Source organism: Capra hircus, chromosome 13, assembly GCF_001704415.2.
Source record: "Capra hircus breed San Clemente chromosome 13, ASM170441v1, whole genome shotgun sequence".
NCBI lineage: Eukaryota > Metazoa > Chordata > Mammalia > Artiodactyla > Bovidae > Capra > Capra hircus.
In genome coordinates, this window is record NC_030820.1 from 66,172,541 (window position 1) to 66,194,268 (window position 21,728).

Consider the following 21,728-nt stretch of genomic DNA (forward strand, 5'->3'; position numbering starts at 1 on the left):
ACTGCAGTGAGAACCTCATGCATCCCAACTAGAGAGTAGCCTGAGCTCGGCAACGAAGACCCAGTACAGACCAAAGTAAATAAATAAGTAAACAAACCAATCTTTTAAAAAAGATAGCAAACAGAAAATCCAAAATGAAAAATTAAAATACTGGAGTAGAGAGGATCTGAGAACCTGGACTTGGGGAGTGAGAGGCAGAGGGAACAAAGACTTCTCTTGCACCCCAGAAACTGCATCCTGCTCCCCAGGAAATATATATCCCCTTTCCACTGCCTACCCTGCGACTTTCCCCCACTCATTCAGTGTCTAAATGGAGGCGTCTGGATTACTTCGGCACTGTCATACGTTTCCAATCAGTCCATAATGGCAGGGTAGGAGCTCAATATTGGTGATAAATACACTTTATGAGTGTTTTTTGGAGGATATTTTCTTAAACGCTGTTCCAACAAATAATTTATTGTGGCAATAAAAGACGGAGGAGGAGACTCTGATTACATCTTGGAGCACCTTAAGCTTGAAGTTTAAGGAAAACTAGGAGGCCCACAGCTACTTGAAATTTTCCAGAAAGAATCATTCTTCCACATCAGATTTTTTAAAAGGTTACAGCCCAGCAGCTGGTCTCTAGGGTGGTGCCCTTCTCCCATCTCTCTTGTAGAAGCCACGCTCAAATCATCATCATTATCACATGTTTTTGGACTGTTTAGTGCATAACCCATAGCTCTTCTTCTTTTTTTTTTTTCCTTTGTTAGTTGGGTTGCCATTTCCTTCTCCAGTTTTCTATGTATACTTTACATTAATTGTATTAGTGTACCATGTAATGTTCTACATCCGTATAGATTGCAAAACAATCACCACATAAGTCCAGGTAACATCTTTGTTGTTGTTTAGTCACTAAGCCCGTCTGACAGTTTGGTGACCCTGTGGATTGTAGCCCACCAGGCTCCTCTGTCCATGAGATTTCCCAGGCAAGAATACTGGAGTGGGTTGCCATTTCCTTCTCCAGGGGATCTTTCCAACCCAGGGATCAAAGCCATGTCTACTGCATTGGCAGACTTATTCTTTACCACTGAACCACTTGGGAAGTCCATCCTACATCATTACAAAAACTATTCTAGTAATGAGAACATTCAGGATCCATTCGTCTAGCTACTTTCAAATATGCATACAGTATTATTAATTATACCCACCAGGTTATACATTACAACCCCATGAGTAATTCATTTTAAAACTGGAAATTTGTACCTTCTGACCCCCTTTACCCATTTTGCCCACTCCCCACCCCTCCACAATAGGCAATCATCAATCTGTTCCCTATATTCATGAGCCCATTTTTTCCGTTAGTTTTAGATTTCACATCTAAGTGAAATCATATGGGATTAAGCTTTTTCTGTTGGACTTAGTTCACTTAGCATAGACACAGCTTTTCTGAACTTTCCTCATCTTTAACATTGGAATAGCATTTTGTTAGGCTTTGGGGTAGGGATTTGAAAGTATTTGATAGTATTATGGGATTGTATCCATTTTTCAGTAGATTGGTCCATCTAGTAAATCAACAACTTTAGGGAGTGCCAGTTGAGTGCTGAGGTTGCTGCAGTGAGCAATGCAGCATTCCCTGGCCTTGTGGAGCATAGCATATGAAAGAGAAAACAGACCCCCCAGTGAGTGAAAAGAAGATAAATATAGAAACACAAATCACAAGTGTTCTGAAGATATGGTCAGGAATGCTGATGGAGAATCTTTTTTTAAAAATTTACTTATGTCTTTGTTTATCTGGCTGCTGATTTATCAAGCAGGACCTTTTGTTGGGACACGAAGACTCTAGTTGTGATGTGCAGTCTCAGTAGTTGCAGTGCACAGGACCTGGTTACTCCACAGCATATGGGAATCTTAGCTTCCTGATCAGGGATCAAACTTGTGTCCCTTGCATTGCAAGGCAAATTCTTGACCACAGGACCACCAGAGAAGTTCCTGTGGAGAATCCTGAGGGGAGGGAGGGACTATTATAGATCTCATAGCCAAGGAAGATGCCTGTGATGTGGTGACATTAAGCTGAGACCTGAAGAATGGGGGCCCCAACCTTTATCCTTGGGGAGGTTCCTAAGGAATTATTAATGGACTGTCACATCAAGATAAAATTGAAATATCTCAATGCGATATTCAAGATCCTCCATGATGAGGATTGCTAGATAAAATACAGGATGCCCAGCCAAACTTGGATTTCAGATAAGCAACAAAAAGTTTTCGGTATGTTACTACATATTCCATGGAACATATTTATATATTTATTTAGTTATTTATTAAAACATTTACTTATTTGTCTGTACTCGGGCTTAGTTGTGGCATGCAGGATCTTTAGTTGCAGCATGCAAACTCTTAATTGCGACGTGTGGGATCTAGTTCCCTGACCAAGCATCTAACCCAGGCCCCCTGCATTGGGAATGCAGAGTCTTAACCACTGGACCACCAGGGGAGTTTCTGGAACATATTTATACTAAAACTTTTTTTTTATCATTTAACTGAAATTCAGACATGATTGGGTGTCATGTTTTTATGTGCTAAATCTCTTAATTCTCTCTGTGCTCTTCCTCAGCTCAGCTGCCCTCTCCCCTCTTACTTCTTACCATTCCTTCCACACACAATATTCCCTGTCCAGTTCCTTGTCTATGTCCATGCTGTTTCTTCTGTCCAGATCACCCATCTTTCCCCATGTCCTCTTGGCAAACTCTTCTCATCCTTTAAACCCTAGTCCAAATGGCACCTCCTCTGGGAAAACTTCCCTGGAAGGTATATTATCCTAATTTCATGGTTCTCATATGATTTTGCCTTATGATTCTATATTTTAAGGCCTGGTTTCTAAAAACACACAGACTTAACTGAATACCTTCAAAGGAAAGGATATAAGAAATGAGCTCATTTTCCCCACCCTACTCCCTCTCCCCCAATTCCCACTCAACTCTTATATTAAGGTCAAATATTGATTGAGAACTTTTCTGTGCCAGGCACCAAGCTAAGTGCTTTGCATGCAGCATCTCTTGTAAATTCCCCATAATTTTATGATGTAAATTCAGCTGGATCTCTACTTTTTGGAGAAGGCAATCAGGTACATAGCCACTTGCCTCTGTCTCCACACCTGTAAAATGAGGATGATTTTACATTCTCATCTTCCTTGTTAGGTTTTCTCCCCCACTAGGAAGTAGGTCTCAAAAGGGCAGGAACTTTTCTCCTTACAAACTTCGATATCCTCAGAGCCTAAAATTGTGACTGGCATTGACTAGGTACTCAGCGAATTCCTGAATAAATCAATGAGTCATCTTACATATGAGGAGACTGCAACTTTGAGAGAGAGAAAGTAACTTGTCTAAGAGCGCAGAGGTGATTGTGGTGGAACTTTGGCTAGAACCTAAATTAGCGATGTGTTGGTAAAGGTTTAACAGTCAGCTCACTGAAAAACCAAGAGTCATGACTTGTAGCATATGTTGATTTCCATGTTGTAAATACACCCACTGAAGCGGATTTGAAGGAACCAACCTGACGTCAACAGGCTTGTAAATTTCCTGAAAGTTTAACCCCAGGGTCTTGCAAGCCTGTCTATATAAGCTGGTTCCAGATACCAAGAACTGGGACATAGTTCTAAAGAGTACACAATTCCAAAGTACACACTTCCACCATTACTTTATCCTGCATCCCTGAATGAGGCACAGTCTACACTCACAGCTAAGTAGGAGAGGAAAAGACACTCAAATAACTCAGTTCAAAGCAGATCTCATAGGTGATTCTTAAAAATCATAAACCCAATCACAACACACCCCTCCAACCCCCCAGCTTAAAATCTTTTCAATATCTTCCTAATGCTCTTAGCAGAAAATCCAATCTCCTTATCATGACCCACAAGGCCCGTTTGTGGAAACTCCTCCTCCTGTACCGAACGCTGTATCAGAGTTTTTGTCTTAGGATATAGTGGTTAACATGACATCCACAATTCCTGTTCCCATGCAGCCTGTGTCCAGTAAATGAGGCTGTCAATAAACAAGTAATCAGCCATTAAGGACAGACTGAGATACACTGTGAAGTAGAGAAGGTGCTAGGAAAGAGAATCGTGAGGAGAGTTTGCTTACTTGGACCCAAGGTGAGTAGTGGAAGTTTATGCTAAGATAGAGACATTGGAGGTCTGAAAGATGAGAAACAATTGGTTGAGGTGTGGGGCTAGTGGCTAGGCAGAAGAGGAGAGGATTTGGTAGTTTGAGGAAATAATTTCTGTACAATTGGAGACAGTGGAGGTAAGATGAGGACGATGGTTATCAATATTGTGATGGTCAGAATGTTTGTATCTCCCCCAAGCCCATAATTTGACATTTTAACTCCCAAGACGATGGTATTAGGAAGTAAGGCTTTGACGAACTGATTAGATCAAAAGAGTGGAGCCCTCCTGATTAGTTTTGTAAAAGAGGTGGGAGAAAAACCCCTCACCTGCCTCTGCCATGTGAAGATACAGTAAGAAGGGACTTCTGTGAGTCATGAAGCAGGCCCTCACCAGACGAGGAAACTGCTAGTGCCTTGATCTAGGACTTCTCAGCCCCCAGAGTTGTGGGAAATAAATTTCTGTTGTTTATAAGCCAGCCAGTGTATTTTTTTTTTCATAGCAGCTTGAAAGGACTAAAACAGACAGCATGAACATGAAAATCACCAGACTAATCGCCAAGGGAACTAGTAGAGAGGCTTAGCTCTCTTTGAAGACAGAAACATTTAAATCCCAGGAGCTCAGATGCACTCTTTGAATAGTTCTTTTCCAATGATGGGCAACTTTCACCTACAGAAAACCTATTTACACGACTTGAGTAGAAACAGGATTATCCAGTTTCCACTGGCCTTTGCATAGATGAATAAACAGAAGCCCAGAGAAGGAAATGTCATCACCAACTGTTTCGCAGGTACTAACAATTGTCTTGGACACTACACTTTCTGAGCCAGTGCTGTCCAACACAAATGGAGTGGAAGCTACAAAGAGAGCCACACGAGTACTTTACATTTTCTACTAATCACATTTTAAAAAGTAAATAGAAATGGTGAAGTAAACAGCAAAGTGAAATTAAATTTTATATTTTATTTGATCCCAAGTATAACTTCAACATGTAATCAACACAAGTCTTAGAAATCAGATGGGTATTTTCTTTACACTTAAAGCATATTTTAATTCAGACTAGCCATGGTTCAAGCCCTCAGTAAACACAGGTGGTTAGTAGGTATAGTACTGGACAGCGCAATTCAACGCCTCAGTTTTCTACTGGAACTGAGAATAAAACGAGGAATAAAACTGCCTAGGTCACTGAATGGATTAAGACAGGACAAGGGAAACACCGTGCGTCCTGCCCTGCACTCCGCCCAGCACGTAGGGGGCGCGCAATAAATCTTGGTTCCTTTACTCTTTTCTTTTAACGCACCGCCCCCTTCAAGTCTCCGCCCCTTTCCCCGCCCCCTTCAGGTTCCGGGCGGAAGTAGTGCTGTTAAAAGCAGGGCGCTTTGCAGTATCTCTGCATTTTACTGCAGTGTGGCCGGCTTGCGTGTCGCGCGCACTTTTGCTTCATTGGCTCTGCGGCCCCTGCTCCAGGCGCTTTACGGCAGTGTGGCTGGAGCTGCCGCTCTGGGGGCCGCGGTTTGGTCGTGAGTGGAGGGAATCCGAGTAGCCAGTGTTGATTGAGACTGCAACCATGGACGTTGGGGAACTTCTGAGCTACCAGGTATGACGGTCGAGGAGGGCTGGGGGGACCGTCCTCTCACCCAGGCAGGAATCGCAGGACCAGAGTTCCTTCATATCACTCTCTCCCATCTCTTCCCTGGGCCTGGGTCCTCTCATTTCTCTTGTCAACCAGGTCCCTTTCTCGAATTTCTCCTGGGTTCTTTCAATTAATTACGATCCTCAAGGCCCGGACCTCTTTTTAACTTCGTCTGGGCCTCTTCTCACCCAACCCTGAGACTTGACTCCCTTTCACTTTTCTGAAGGCCCCAGACTATCTTCACAACCATTCCCCTTTAATTCTCTTTTTTCAAGTCACTGAGTTGAGGATCGTGGTGGGAGAGCACTTTCTTGCATTTGAGTATCAGCTTCTCTACTGATCGGCTCTGTGGCTTTGGGACAAGTTCTATTGTCTTCTTGGAGCCTCAACTTCTGTATGTATAAAACAGAGACAGTAATAGCTACCTATTAGGGTAGCTTGAGGACTGTGTTAATCAATGAATGTGAAAGCTAATTTTAAAGTGCAGAAAGTTGGACACATGTTAATTGCAGTTGTTGGCAGATGTTTGACTTTCTCACATGTGATGGATCCCTAGGACTCTTGTCCCATTTGCTCAGAATACATGTAGGGAAACTGACCCAGAGGGTAAAAAAGACTTTTCCAAAGTCACTCAGTAAGAGCTTTGATTAGAGATGAGGTCTTTTGGCTCCCAGCTCAACCATTTTACCTTTCTTTGGTCTTCTTAAATGTCCAGTATGGTAGCCACTAGCCACATACAGCTGTTAAACACTTGAAATGGGACTAATCTGAATTGTGTTAAATTACACTTTCTGCCATAAGGGTGGTGTCATCTGCATATCTGAGGTTATTGATATTTCTCTTGGCAATCTTGATTCCAGCTTGTGCTTCTTTCAGCCCAGCGTTTCTCATGATGTACTCTGCATATAAGTTAAATAAGCAGGGTGACAATATGCAGCTTTGACGTACTCCTTTTCCTATTTGGAACCAGTCTGTTGTTCCATGTCCAGTTCTAACTTTTGCTTCCTGACCTGCATATAGGTTTCTCAGGAGGCAGGTCAGGTGGTCTGGTATTCCCATCTCTTTCAGAATTTTCCACAGTTTATTGTGCTGGGAGAAATATCAATAACCTCAGACATGCAGATGATAACCACCCTTATGGCAGAAAGTGAAGAGGAACTAAAAAGTCTCTTGATGAAAGTGAAAGAGGAGAGTGGAAAAGTTGGCTTAAAGCTCAACATTCAGAAAACTAAGATCATGGCATCCGGTCCCATCACTTCATGGGAAATAGATGGGGAAACAGTGTCAGACTTTATTTTTTCGGGGGCTCCAAAATCACTGCAGATGGTGACTGCAGCCATGAAATTAAAAGACGCTTATTCCTTGGAAGGAAAGTTATGACTAACATAGATAGCATATTAAAAAGCAGAGACATTACTTTGCCAACAAAGGTCTGTCTAGTCAAGGCTATGGTTTTTCCAGTGGTCATGTAGGGATGTGAGAGTTGGACTGTGAAGAAAGCTGAGCGCTGAAAAATTGATGCTTTTGAACTGTGGTGTTGGAGAAGACTCTTGAGAGTCCCTTGGACTGCAAGGAGATCCAACCAGTCCATTCTAAAGGAGATCAGTCCTGGTTGTTCATTGGAAGGACTGATGCTGAAGCTGAAACTCCAATACTTTGGCCGCCTGATGTGAAGAGTTGACTCATTTGAAAAGACCCTGATGTTGGGAAAGATTGAAGGCAGGAAGAGAAGGGGACGACAGAGGATGAGATGGTTGGATGGCATCACCAACTTGATGGACATGAGTTTGGGTAAACTCCGGGAGTTGGTGATGGACAGGGAGGCCTGGCATGCAGCAATTCATGGGGTCGCAAAGAGTCGGACATGACTGAGTGACTGAACTGAACTGAACTGACTGACGCTTAGAATAATCAGTATAAAAAAGTAAAATTTTAATATTGATTACATGATCATATCAATTACTTTGATTATTGATCATACTGATTAAATAATCATATATGGGTAATGGGCAAAATAAAATATATTCAAAATAAATTTTACCTATTTCTGTTGACTTTAAAATGTTGCTACTTGCCTTTTAGTGTGGCTGCTAAAATTACATATATAGCTGGCTTCTCATTTTCCTTGGACAGCTCTGCAGTAGAGAATAGGGGACTAAGAGCCATGTGTCTGGAGCTCTGTTGCTTGGCCTCTCTTGTTTTGCTGCTCCCTGACTGCTGTGACCTGGAACAAAATATTTAACTTCTCTCTGCCTTGGTTTCCTCATCTTGTAAGTGAGGGCAATGAAAGTACCTATCATATAAGTCTGTTGTGAAGCTGTTGTGAAATGTGAAGTGTTTGGAGCAACGCTTGTCAAAGAATAAACGTTAAGAATGTTAGCAATTATATTCATGCAATTCCCTCAGCCAAAATATTGTACCTAGAATTGACCTTGGAGACTCTGGACATCATGGGAAAGAACTTGTAAGCAATGGGAAGTATGTAGCCAAGTGCCAAGTGATTTCCTTTTTAAGACAGTTATTGGATGTGAAAGAAGAACGGAGATAGGTGGGTTGAACGAGTGGTTATATCTCTGGTGGCTCAGACGGTAAAGAATCTGCCTGCAATGCTGGAGAACTGGGTTCAATCCCTGGGTCGGGAAGATCCTCTAGAGAAAGGAATGGCAACTCATTCCAGTATTCTTGCCTGGAGAATCCCATGGGCAGAGAAGCCTGGTGGGCTGCAGTCCATGGGTTCCGAAGAGTTGGACACAACTCAGGCAGTCCATTGAGTCCCAAAGAGTTGGACATGACTGAGTGGCTAACACTTTCACTTTGATGCCTGTTTGGCCTACGCATGAGCACACTCTTCATTAAATGGGCTTCCCAAATGGCTCAGGTGGCAAAGAATGTGCCTGCCAGTGCAGAAGACACAGGAGACTCAGGTTCAATCCCTGGGTCTGGAAGATCCCCTGGAAGAGGAAATGACAACTCATTCCAGTATTCTTGCTGGGATAATCCCATGGGCAGAGGAGCCTGGTGGGCTGCAGTCCATGGGTTCCAAAGAGTTGGGCACAACTAAGGCGGCAGAGCACTCATAGAACGTTAAAGCTTGAAAAGGTTCATTTATTTGCTCAACAAATATTTATTGAGTATGTACTTGCAAGGCACTGTATCCACTGATACACAGCATTGAATAAAACAGACAAGGTTCTTGCTTTGTGGAATTATAATCTGGTGGGGAAGTAGCAAGATAAGAGTAAATGAATGAGAAATTCAGGTCATGATAAGTGCTTTGAAGGATACACAGGATGTACTATGGAACTGGGCTGTCTGATGTAGCCACTGGTCACATGTTATAGTGAACTCTTGAAGTGTGGCTAGTTTGAGTTGAGGTCTGCTACCCATGTAAAGTATACACTGGATTTTCAAGATTTAGTGTGAAGGAAGTGATGAAAAGGTGACCAAAGTATATTAATTTTTATATTGATTCCATGCTGAAATGATGCTTAGGGTATATTGACTTAAAGAAAATTATTAAAACTAGTATTATTGTCTTAAAGACATTTAAAATGTTTTTAAATTTAAAATGTGGCTACTAGAAAATTTAAAGTTATATATGCATAAAGTTATATATACATCTTGTGGCTTTCAATATATTTTTGTTGGGCAGTGCTGGTTTTTTTGTCTTTTTTTTTTTTTTTTAATTGTTGGGCTGCACTGCACAGCATGTGGAATCTTAGAGATGCCCGACCAGAGATTGAACTGGCACCCTCTGCAGTGGAAGTGCAGAGTCCTAACCACTGGACCACCAGGGAAGCCCCGGACAGCACCATTAAAGAAAATAACCCATGGAAGTGGGAGACAGGACCTATTATTTTTAGATAATATGGTCTGGGAAAGACTTTGAAGAGTGGACATGATAAATGGTTGAGAAGGAACCAATCATGTGAAAAGCACAGAATAATCAAAACAGAGGGAATAGCAAGTACATAGACTCTGAAGTAGAAGGTGGTGCAGCCTGTTCGAGGATCAGGAAGAGGACTGATGTAGCTGGAACTTGGTAAATGAGCAGGGGATTGAAAAGTGATGAAATTGGAGATGTAGGCAGATGACCAGCTGTGGAGGCCTTGCTGTGGGCCATAATAAGGAGTTTGAATTCCATTTTGAGAAATGTTACAGACCCCCTCATTCAGCCCCCATGTTTACAAATGAAAAGTGAACCCTATTTTGGTAAAGGGACTTCCCAAAGGTTGTGGGCCAAGGTAGTGGCAAGAGTCAAAACCAGAATCCTGATCTTATTTCCAGCTCTGTTCATTCTCTACATGGCACTGTTCATGCAGTTTTCTTTCTGTAAGATTGGTGTCCACTCCTCCTGTTTCTAAAAGATGGTACAGTCTAGAATCCAGTCCATGATAAATCAGACGCACCCATCCTCTTGTGGAAAGTCATGAGGATCACCCAAGTTAATGGCTGCAAAAGCTCTTTGAAAACAGGAAGTTTTTATAGACATGAAAGATGGATCGCATGCTTGCATCCTATCTCTAAATATAACAACCCTATGTGGAGGACTGTTTAAAATCTCTGCTATACAAATGAGAGAACTGAGGTACAAAAAAGTGCCTGCCCCAGAGCTGGAGCTCCTACCCACTGTGCTGGGCTGAACTAACGTGCTTTTAGATAACGTCCTTACATTAATTCTCAACATGCTCTTTGAGGTAGATGGCATGCCCGTTTTATAGAAAAGGAAACTCAAGCTGGAGGGGTCAGTTACCTGCCCATGATGAAACAGTCAGTAAGGAGCAGAGCTAGAACTGGAACCAACTGAATACCCAAATCTAGTTTCCAATTTTAAAAAACTTTAAAAATTGAACTATGGTACATGTACAGACGAATGCACGAATCTTAAGTGCTTTTGATGTTAGTTGTCATTTACAAAGTAGACTGAGCTTGGCCACTAGCATTCATTTCTCAGGGACAAAGCGCTCTGATTTGAACATCCCCACCCCCAGAGTTTGATTCAGTAAGTCTCCCATGAGACTTAGAATTTGCATTTCTAACAAGATGCCAGGTGATGCTTAAGCTGCGGGTCCAGGGACCCCACTTTGAGACCCCCTGGCCTAGAATGACCTACATTCCTCTTAAAATTTTCTCCAACTGAGACATTTCACCTCCCTTTTCATGGCCACTAGTTTGCAGTATTTTGAGTGTAAGCAAGCTATACTTTTCCCCCTGCCATCTACGATAGTGAGAACAAATCAGTTAATCTTTCTGGGCCTCAGTTTCCTCATATGACTAATGAGGGAAGATTAAGTAAGTTCCTCTGAGCTCCCTTCTAGCTTTAAAATTCTGTGATAACTAATTATTTAGGCCAAGAGCTCCAGAGATTTCAAGGGATTAAAAAAAAGCTTGATGTAGAAGAATGAATTGGGGCTGAAAATCTGGGAGACTTGAGTTTTAATCCTACCTTTATCATTATTTATCTGGGTGACTCAGGATAAGTCCCTTCCCTTCTCTGTACGTCATTTTTTAAAAAATCACGATTAATATACAGTGAGATTGAGCTCTATGACTTCTTGTTCTTTCCTTTCCTAAAATTCAAAGACTAAGGTAAATAAAGAAAATCTGTAATGTCAAGATGTTTATTAAAAGTATTTGACGTTTTTTGAGTGCTTACAAAGTCTCACTTTTGGGGCAGCTTGGTGGGAAGATTGCAATTTTCTACTGAGATTGGTTCTTCTAATAATAGAGTTAGGCAGCAAGCGCCTCAGTATATGCCTTATATCCTTGACATATGTTAACTATTCATTTGAGAAGACAGGAGAATTACAATGTGGACAGGAGGTGGTGGAAAAAGTCTTAAAGAGGAAACTAGTTATGTTCCCAATATGGAAATGTACTTTTTTGATGCCTTCAGGCTTAGACATCTCATCAAGAAGTGTGCCCAGCAGTTCCTTGGCTGAGAAGTTTCTGCTGCATAGACGCGTGTATGAACTCCGGGGCATTCTCATTAATACTAATTCCACAGATGTCTGGAAAAAGTTCTTACCTCTGAAGTTTTCCAATAAAGAATTCTCATTTAGTGCAGTTTGGCTCAGTGGGAATGACTTGCTTTGTGACATGAGAGTGTTCTCTTTGAGGCAGATTGGGGTCGAGGACCCTTGGTTTTGTCAATATTGCAGACACCCACTCCTCTTGTTACCTATCAGTCAGTAATAGAAGAGTTCCTGAGATTGCAATGGCTTGTTGGAATCTAGAGTCTTTCTCCTTTACCCTTCTTATTTCTTTCTTTTGAAATGAAAAATTTTAATGACAGTAATTTGACAGGAGTAGTATTAAAAGAAAGTGTTCAAGAAAAAGGAAACGATTACCCCTAATCCTATAAATATTTTCATATTCCCAGAGGACTTTTGTGTTTTTTATGACTATAGCCATTGTATATATACTGTTTTGTGTTCTGTGTTTTAACATTGCCAGAAATATTTTGTGTTTCTGCATGTTATTTTTAATGTCTGCAAACCTTTTTTTTTTTCCACTCAAGTCATAGGCCAACCATTTTCTCCTAAATTGTTCTTCTATAATCGAGTACTTAGGTAGTTTCCAGGTTTTGTTCTTGGAGATAATATTGCTGTGAACTTCTTTATTCAGGTAGCATTTCCCCCTCACATCTGCTGTAGTAATTATCAAATGATTGGATATGCCTGGAGAGAGGATGCTGGAAATGGATTTGGTTTGGTTGTTGAGGAAAAGGAGAAGATATTGGAATCTCAGCCCTGATGAATGAATAGAAGTTCTGTGGGTAATGAAGGGGGCTAAGGAGTCATTCTTGACTACGATTAGGGAGTACAGAAGCCCTGAGTGAAATGCACGGAGTGTTGAGCGAGTGAAGGGGAGTGGCGGGAAATGACGGGTTTGTCTCAGCTGCAGGTGTCGAGCAGTGCACAGTGCTCACGTGGGATTAATCCCTTATCAGCTGACAGGGCTAACAGTGGTGTGTGTTCCAGTTTTCCTGCAATCCTGATGATAATACTGCTCCTGCTGCCGCTGCTAAGTCGCTTCAGTCGTGTCCGACTCTGTGTGACCCCATAGACGGCAGCCCACCAGTTGTCATAATTTATTTTTTTTCTCATTAATCTAGTAAGTATATAAAGTGTTAGTTCATTTGCTTTAATAAGCATTTTTTCCCTTTGTTTATCATTTGTACTTCTTATCATCTGCTTCTTTTTCCTAGAGTTGTAGTTTATAACTGTGCTTTTCTGCTGTGTTTTTTGTTGATGAAAAATTTTCGGAAGACTGGACACTGTGCTCAAATATATCTTTTCTTTGGTAGCCCCATTTTACCCAAGAACTCTGAGAATATTATCCTAATCGTGATGTCTCTTACAGCATCATGAAATAGGCTCCTTTTGCATGACAGTTTAGGCTAGTGCTTTTCAAAGTTACTCATTGTTAGTGGGACTATAAATAACAAATTGCTATTCGTATTGATGTTCCCATTTCAGGGTGTTTTCTGTTTCATCTTCTGGGTCACTTTTTTGTTAATGTTCCCTCCTTCCCTTTGTGATCTTACCTTCTCTCTTTCCCCTGGTGAGTTCCTTTTATACTCGTAAAATACATTGTTTTTATATGCCTCCTTGCACTGGGCAGTGAACTGAGAGGCAGGGACCAGCACCGGAGTGTCTCACTCATAACTGACACCTAATAAATGATTGTCTAATGATTGAGTGAATGAACTAGTACGTGGCTTTACATATGCCTTTTGGAAAGCTTTTGTTCTAATATCTTGTCTGCTTGCTGGCTTGTATCTCTGCTTTCATGTTAGACTTCAAGAAAGTTTGTTTCAAATCCATTACTTCAGTTACTAAATTGTCCTCTGCTTCCTTATCATGTCTTGCTCCTCTTGCTACAAAACCTACATTCCTTAAAAAAAAAAAAAAAACCTTTTAATTTTGATCTAACTTTAAACTTACAGAAGTTTTGCAAAAACAGTATGGAGAGTTCCCATATGCTCCTCAAATAGCTTCCCTTAAAGTTATATAACCAGAGTACAGTGGTCAAAATCAGGAAATTAACTGATATACTGATATACTGATATACTGATAACAAACTTATAGTCTTAAATGTCACCAGTTTTGTTTGTTTTGTTTTCTAACATATATTGTAAATGCTTTCTTTTTTAATTAACTTTTTATTGAAGTATTGTGGATTTACAATATTGTTTTAGTTTCTGGTTTACAGCAAAGTGATTCAGTTAAAACATGTGTATATGTACATGTATGTATTTTCCATCATGGTTTATTATAGGACCCTGAATATAGTTCCCTGTGCTATATAGTAGAACCTTGTTGTTTATCTATTTTATGTATAGTAGTTTGTATCTGCTAATCCCAAACTTCTAATTTATCCCTTCCCACCCCCTTTCCCCTTTGGTAACCCTTAAATTTGTTTTCTCTGTCTGTGAGTCTGTTTTGTAAATAGTCCATTTGTATCGTATTTGAGATTCCACATATAAGTGGTGTCATGTGGTATTTATCTTTCCCCTTCTGACTTACTTCACTTAGTGTGATAACTTCTAGAGCCTCATTATTCTTGACTCTTCACTAGAATTTGATTCTGTAACCTGGTTCCTCAGCTTAGAGGAACTCATCCATCCTTTTGTCCTTCAGCAGCTTTATATAAACTCTTGGCGCACTAGCCCTGATTTAGCTTTCAAGTGTCTACTGAACCTTCTAACCAGATGCTCTGGTATCACATAATCCCCTGCGTCTCTCCACCAGCCCACTTATCACCTACCCCCGGTTCTGCATTTCAGTCAAGGGTATAGCTGCCTCCGGCTGACTTGAGAAAAACCCTGGACCTATTTCTCAAAGATGAAAGACAAGGTTCTTTTCTGTGTGGAAAATACGAAGTTTCAAGTGGAGGGCTAGCTCTTCTCAGGAGTCAGGAGAGTGCTAGGATCTAAAAATGCTTAAGCCCCCGTTCTGGCTGTCATGGAGCTTACCGTCGAAAGGGAAGCGCCTCACAGATTTGAGAATTGATAACAGAGGTGTCTGGTAGGCTGCAGTCTGTGGGGTCACAGGGAATTGGACATGACTGAGTACCTGAACAATAGCAAACAGTACACAGTGCCACTGAGTGATCAGGAAGTCGGGCAAAGAGGCAGGAGCAGTCCTGCCCTTGGGAAGTTGGGAAGGCTTTGCAAGGGAGTTGTGGCTTCTTTAGGACCCTTCTCTTTATCCTTTCTATTTCAGTCACCACCATCTTAGTTTACACTCTTGGGACTTTGTCAAATAAGTAGTTTTCTAGTAGATCTTATACTGGCATGATAAATATTGGTTTATTTCCTCCATGAGCCCACCCTGATCATAGCCACCGTCCCTACCTATTTCCGCTTCCTTGGAGATAGGTCTTATTGAGATGCCTAATTTTGGAGGTGAACTTAAGGAAGCCATAGCTTTCTGCAGTCTTTCACTAGATGTCACTGTTTAAATTGGGGGATTGCATTTATAAGACCCCAATAGAGAAGTTGTCACACATGAAAATGACTGCTTTGGAGAATGTGGATGGTTCAAAATAGCTCTGTTGGAGAAAATAGTTCAAACACATGACCTTCGGAATGTGCTCATTTTAGACATCTTTTAATGTTTAGTGTAGTGGGTGAACCTTCACTCTGGGTTAGACAGACTGCCTGTGTTTGAATTCCACCTCTGCTACTTGACTTTAATTAATCTCGTTAAGCCTCAGGTCTTCATCTTTAAAATACAGATTGTATAATAGAGTCTGTCTCTGCCCCACCATCTTTTAAAAAAGCTCCACTTTACCATCTTTTTTGAAGATACAGGATCAAATGAGACAGTGTGGGAGGTGCTAAGTGGTATAGTGCCTGACATGGTAAGTGTCCAGTACATGCTAGCTGTTAATTTTATTATTGATATAATTATAAACAACACCGATGGTATAGCAGAAGGCAAAAATGTTCTCGAATTCTGCAAAGCTGCCTTAGAATTCCCAAGGTCACCAGTCCCTTGGAGATTAAGGTTTAGAATGCTATAAAAGGAAATGAGAACAGTTTATCACCCACACATGCCAACATGTAGAACTGTTCTCAATAGATTAAAGTATAACCCTATTCTACCACAGTTAGCCGCCACTGATATCAAGAATTATATCATCTACACAGTAATTCTTTTCCCCGTGTCTCTCTAATATTACTAAGATATCTCAGCTTTCCTCTTTTCTAGTGCCAGGAATCTCATTTACAAATTACTCCTTTCTTTTTCTTTTTTCCCCTTAATGTTCCTGAAGGAAGTAATTGGTTTTGGTCTGAGTCTTGTACAGCTGTAGGGAAAATGGAATCGGGAGGAGATACAGCAAGAATTCTCTTAACCTTCTCCAAGACCAGCCATTTGATTCTAGTATTTCAGCTGAATAGTTAAAGAACATTTTCTTTTCCACAGAGTTCCCGGAGCCTGTTGGCCTAAACTTTGGAATCCCAGCTCCAGTGTGGGTTGGTAAACAGAAACTGGATTACCTTCCTAGTGAGTTCAGTGAAAGGTCTAGTAAGACTGCCGTGGCGCAGTTTCATCTCGTAACTCATTTTACATGGTCAGTTGCCTGTAAGCAGATTGTCTGCTTTGGCTCCTCAGACTTTCCTTCAAGCACCCGTCAGTGTCCAGAGTCAGGGACTGAACTGAGAAGGATCTGAAATAGAGCACTCTTTATGATGCTTCTCTCTGACGGTGTCTGACTGTATTCCAAAGACAGGTGTGATCAATTATTGAACACTTTGACATAATTCATGGGCTCATTCTGTTAGTACATAATATTGAGGATTGATTACATTTTTATTTGACACCCCTGCTCCAGTTAAGAGCAACTAAGTTTAGAATCACTTTTGGAATCTTCAATAGGCTTAACCATTAACAGTCCATCAGCCCTCTGCTGGTGGTGAATCGTATGTTTTTAGGGTATTATGACACATGTTCACAGTCAGGCTGTGAGCCAATCCAGATTTTTGAAGGCTGGTAAATTTCACTGGGGCTTCCCAGATGGCGCTAGTGGTAAAGAACTTGCCTGCCAACATAAGAGATGCAGGAGACTCAGGTTTGATCCCTGGGTCGGGAAGATCCCCTGGAGGAGGAAATGGCAACCTACTCCAATATTCTTGCCTGGAGAATCCCATGGACAGAGGAGCCTGGCAGGCTACAGTCCGTAGGGTCACAAAGAGTCGGACACGACTGAAGTGATTTAATACCCAAATTTTGTTCGAATTGGTAATCCGTATTGAGCCTTTCGTCTTTGAATTATTCAACACAGTTATGAAATGCCCTACTAAACGCAGGGTGTTTTTGTAGACACCAGGAATAGAGTGATACACGAGACAGTTGCAGTCCCTAGTCATTAGAGAACTTATACCCAGGGAACCAAGACAGAAAATAAAGAAAAGCAAATATAAATAAGAGCACCTAAACATGCAAACAAATAATGCTAGAGAGATAAAAACGAGATAACTTTAAATAGGGATATGAAGAGGGAAAAGGGCTGATGAAATGGAGTGATGGGGTACTATCCTAAGTTCCAGAAGGGCTCTCTCAGGAGATAACGTTGAGACTGATAATGAATAACGAGCAGGATCCAACCACATGAAGAGCTGTGGGAACAGCAACGTAAGCCAAGGGGAAAACCACTGCAAAAGCCCTAAGGTGGGAACAAGCTTGTCATGTTCGAGGCAGTATAGGTAGAGCGTGGTGAGTGAGGAGGGTAAGGACGGAGCGGTCTGCTCTGGGGAGGATCAGTTCAGTTCATTCGCTCAGTCCTGTCAGACTTTTTGTGACTCCATGGACTGCAGCACACCAGGCCTTCCTGTCCATCACCAACTCCCGGAGCTTGCTCAAATTCACATCCATCGAGTCGGTGACACCATCCAACCTTCTCATCCTCTGTCATCCCTTTCTCCTCCTGCCCTCAATCTTTCCCAGCATCAGGGTCTTTTCCAAGGAGTCAGCTTTTCGCATCAGGTGGCCAAAATATTGGAGTTTCAGCTTCAGTCCTTCCAATGAATATTCAGGACTAATTTCCTTCCGGATTGACTGGTTTGATCTCCTTGCAGTCCAAGAGGCTTCTCCAACACCACAGTTCAAAAGCAGTTCTCCTGGGGAGGATGGGAAACCCTAAAATGTTCAGATGTTATTGTCAGTACATCGGGAAGCGATTGAGGGATTGAAGCTGTGGAGTGACACAATATGATTATGTTTTAAAAGACCACTACATCTGTGGAATGGAGGCTGGATTGTTGGGGAGCAATCTGGCTGGCTTCATTGTTCAAAGAGGGTGGAATTCACCTTTGTGCTGCAGAGGGCCGCAGCTGAAGCTGTGCTCTCCCTAGAATAATTGCTTTCCCGCCTAGGTTGTTTTCAGAATCTCCCAATTCTAAACATTTAATCTGTGTCTGGCTTAATCAAGAAGCAGCACTTTTCCTAGTGCCAGACTTGGCAGGGAAAATGTGGGCATGGTGCCTTGTGTTGAGCACCCTGGCCTGGAGAGAATGAAGGAAGCAGCCTCTGGTGGACCTGAGGACAATGCAGGTGACCCTCAGCACCTGGTAACTTGTAGGAAGCTTTGGAATCCATAAGCTTTATGTGCCTCTGCAAAACAGTTGCAGATGGTCTGGACTGATGATTAAATATCGCCACTGTTTTGCCCAGATCTGCTCTGCTGTGGCCATCCTCTCCATGTCTGGTTTTACATTACAGTGAGTAATTAAAGGGGCACCGCCTTTCTGGTTACTTCCAGGACATCTTTTTCAGTTGGCTTGAGGGGAATTTCAGTTTCTGCCAGTTTTATGAGTGACTGCTGTGAACAGTCGTTGTAAATGGCTACTCTTTGTTTTCAAAATTTAAAAAAAAAACCCAAAAAACAAAACTGAAAACACAACAACTTGAAAAGAACTCTCTCTAACGAGAGGGAATAATTGCCTGCCTTTGCCTTCTCTGCTGATTCTTCCAGTGGGAGTTCTGCCATCAGACTTGTCACAGTTAGTTGGCAGGGACTTTTTTTCCTGAGTTAGCATGTAGAGATCTGAACGGGCAGAGATAACACAAATTAGCAATGGTACAGGCCTATCTGCAGAGGAACAGATTTCCTTCTGACCAGAGGTGCTGTTGGTGGGCACCATCTAATTTTCTGTGCATCTCTTACCACTGATGACAGCACTTTTCTGCAAATAAAAAGAATTGCTTAAGCACCACCCGAGCTGGGCAGTTTTTACAAGACTGGAGAGTTTCAAAGGCCCTCAGGCTGCTTAGCCTGCCAATGTAGTCCCTGAATATTATCTTTCTGGCTTCTCACTGGGGATCCTTATACCTCATTCAGCATAATGAACTTAAGGAGACAGAAATTCTGATTCTTGTCCCTCATTTTTTTCTTTTTCCAAAGATTTATTCTTCCATCCCCACAGAACTTAAAAGGACACAGAAGGCTCAGTGGGGGGAAAAGAGATGGTGTCTGCCTTCTGGCTGATGTGACTTGTATGAGTGGTCGGATTCCATGATGAAGATTTCCATCTTCTTGGTGCCTGCCCCATAATTAGAGGTTTAAACATTTTGTTTAAATGAGTAATTTTCCCCCCTACCTTTTCTGTGTGCTTAGAACCACCATTAGAGCAAGATGGAGGCTGGTTAACAGTCTGATATTGGGCTCCATATTCTAGTTGTGCTGTTGGCAAGATGTTGATGAATTCTTATTTTAATTGAAAAAAAAAAAAGCAGTTTTTAGCTGTGGCTCATTTTCTGTGAGGTGGAGGCACTTTGATTACTGAGTATGGGGAGTATACCTTTTTTTTAGGAGCTTGACACCAAATCTAACAGGATAATATCAGGAGGTAGATGTGCAGCTGGTCTGGAAGTATTGCCTCTACATTAGAGGTAGATTTGCCTTCAATTGACAGATTATCTTTGTGTTTGTCGGAGAAGGGGGTCACCTAAAGGGCTAGTATGTTCCTGATTTGAAGCAAATGAAAAACAGCTCATAGAGGAGCTTGTAGAAATTGTCATACTTTCAATGAAATGAAAGAATATGTGTTTTCTCCTTCCTGTGTCACCAAGGCAAAAGAACAAAATAGAAGGTTGGGAACCACAAGGTACTGAAGAGCCAGGCATTGAGCTGTTTGATTTGTCACATCCTAAAGGCAAGTCCAGGAAGACAGTATTCTTATTTCTGTTACATAGGTGAGGAAGGAAAGTTCACAGAGGTTTAGTAACTTGCTCAAAGATACCCAAGAAGTAGGCGGTAGAATCTTTTTCCTAATTGAGGGCTTCCGTGGATGAAGGTGAAGGTGAAGTTGCTCAGTCGTGTCCGACTCTTTGCGACCCCATGGACTGTAGCCTACCAGGCTCCTCCGTCCATGGGATTCTCCAGACAAGAATATTGGAGTGGGTTGCCATTTCCTTCTCCAGGGGATCTTCCCGACCCAGGGATCGAACCCAGGTCTCCCTCATTGGAGGCAGACGCTTTAACCTCTGAGCCACCAGGGAAGCTGGATGAAGGTAGCTTAAAAAAAGAAACACCCTAAAGAGGAGAATGCAGCAGAATGCTGCCATCACCCTGCCTTGTATTCACCTGTGCTCTGCCACGTGTATCATTCTTGTCCAGTAGAGCACCACGCACTGGTTATCAAATCCAGGGCAGCCGAACACCGTTCATCAGTTACCAGTCCCCGGGGAAGACTTCAAATGCTGCCCTGGCGTCTTGGTATTGGAGCTGCCAAGGAAAGCACAACATAGGCAAGCACTGGATGGAACAATGCTTTGCTCACAAAGAGAAGAGACAGAGAAAGGTCAGCTCCAGTAGTGTGTGCCGGTCCCTGGTGGCTAGCAGGGCCCTCCCCGCTTCAGTGATGGCCGGCCGGCCTGTGTGCACCCCTCTTATAGCAGCAGAAGGACCCAGACCTGAAAGTTGTGGTATGACTCAGGGCCGTTGACAGACATACTTAAGCAGAACAAAGGAACACTTGCTGAGCCTCAGACAGGGAAAGATATTCCCGTACAAAGTGATAAACCAGACATAGGCCATATGGGTTCCTTATCACTTGTAAAGAAGTATTCCAGGCCCAAGGCCCATTTTTATGTGACTGAGTGGGATTTGAAATACTGCATGCATGAAGCTGCCTTTCCCAACAATTCTTTTTTGAAATTACTTGATTACCTCTCTTTCTTCCCACTGGACTTTGATTTCCTCTAGGGCAGTGACTATACTGTACCTACTGTATAATAAATACTCAGTGAATGTGTCTTGACTGAAGAAAAAAAAGAATGAAAGTGAATGAATGAAGCAGTGAATCAGTGATGAGGTGGCTGAATTTGGGTTTCTTCCAGGTATCTTTTTATGTGAAGACTTGGCACCCTCTCAGTTGCCTTTTCTTTCTTGTCTCTCATTTCTTGATGGAGAGAAGATTAAGCTGAGTTTGTGATTGTTAGTGGCCCTGGTCATAGGACTCACTGGCTTGGGTGAAATTTAACAGTTGATGATCTTGATAAAAGTCTGATTTCAATACTGTAATAACCTGAGACTTGGCTGGAATTTTTTTTTTTTTCAAAGATCAGCGCTGTCTCTGACTCCAAAACAAGAGATTAACTAATCATTTGGTTCAGTTCAGTTCAGTTGCTCAGTCATGTCTGACTCTTTGCAACCCCATGAACTGCAGCACCCCAGGGCTCCCTGTCGATCACCAACTCCCAGAGTCCACCCAAAGCCATGTCCATCAAGTCAGTGATGCCATCCAACCATCTCATCCTCTCTCGTCCCCTTCTCCTCCTCAATCTTTCCCAGCATCAGGGTCTTTTCAAATGAGTCAGCTCTTCACATCAGGTGGCCAAAGTATTGGAGTTTCAGCTTCAACATCAGTCCTTCCAATGAACACCCAGGACTGATCTCCTTTAGGATGGACAGGTTGGATCTCCTTGCAGTCCAAGGGACTCTCAA

General features: G+C 42.0%; 1 protein-coding gene across 1 annotated transcript in view; it reads left to right on the top strand.

Moving 5' to 3' along the window:
- CTNNBL1 (catenin beta like 1) overlaps positions 5,498–21,728 on the top strand; it is a 161,106-nt gene continuing 144,875 nt past the window's right edge. Inside the window, exon 1 of the mRNA XM_005688545.2 lies at positions 5,498–5,735. Coding sequence (XP_005688602.1) covers positions 5,706–5,735 — 30 coding nt within the window. The 5' untranslated portion in view covers positions 5,498–5,705. The remainder of the gene's footprint in view (positions 5,736–21,728) is intronic.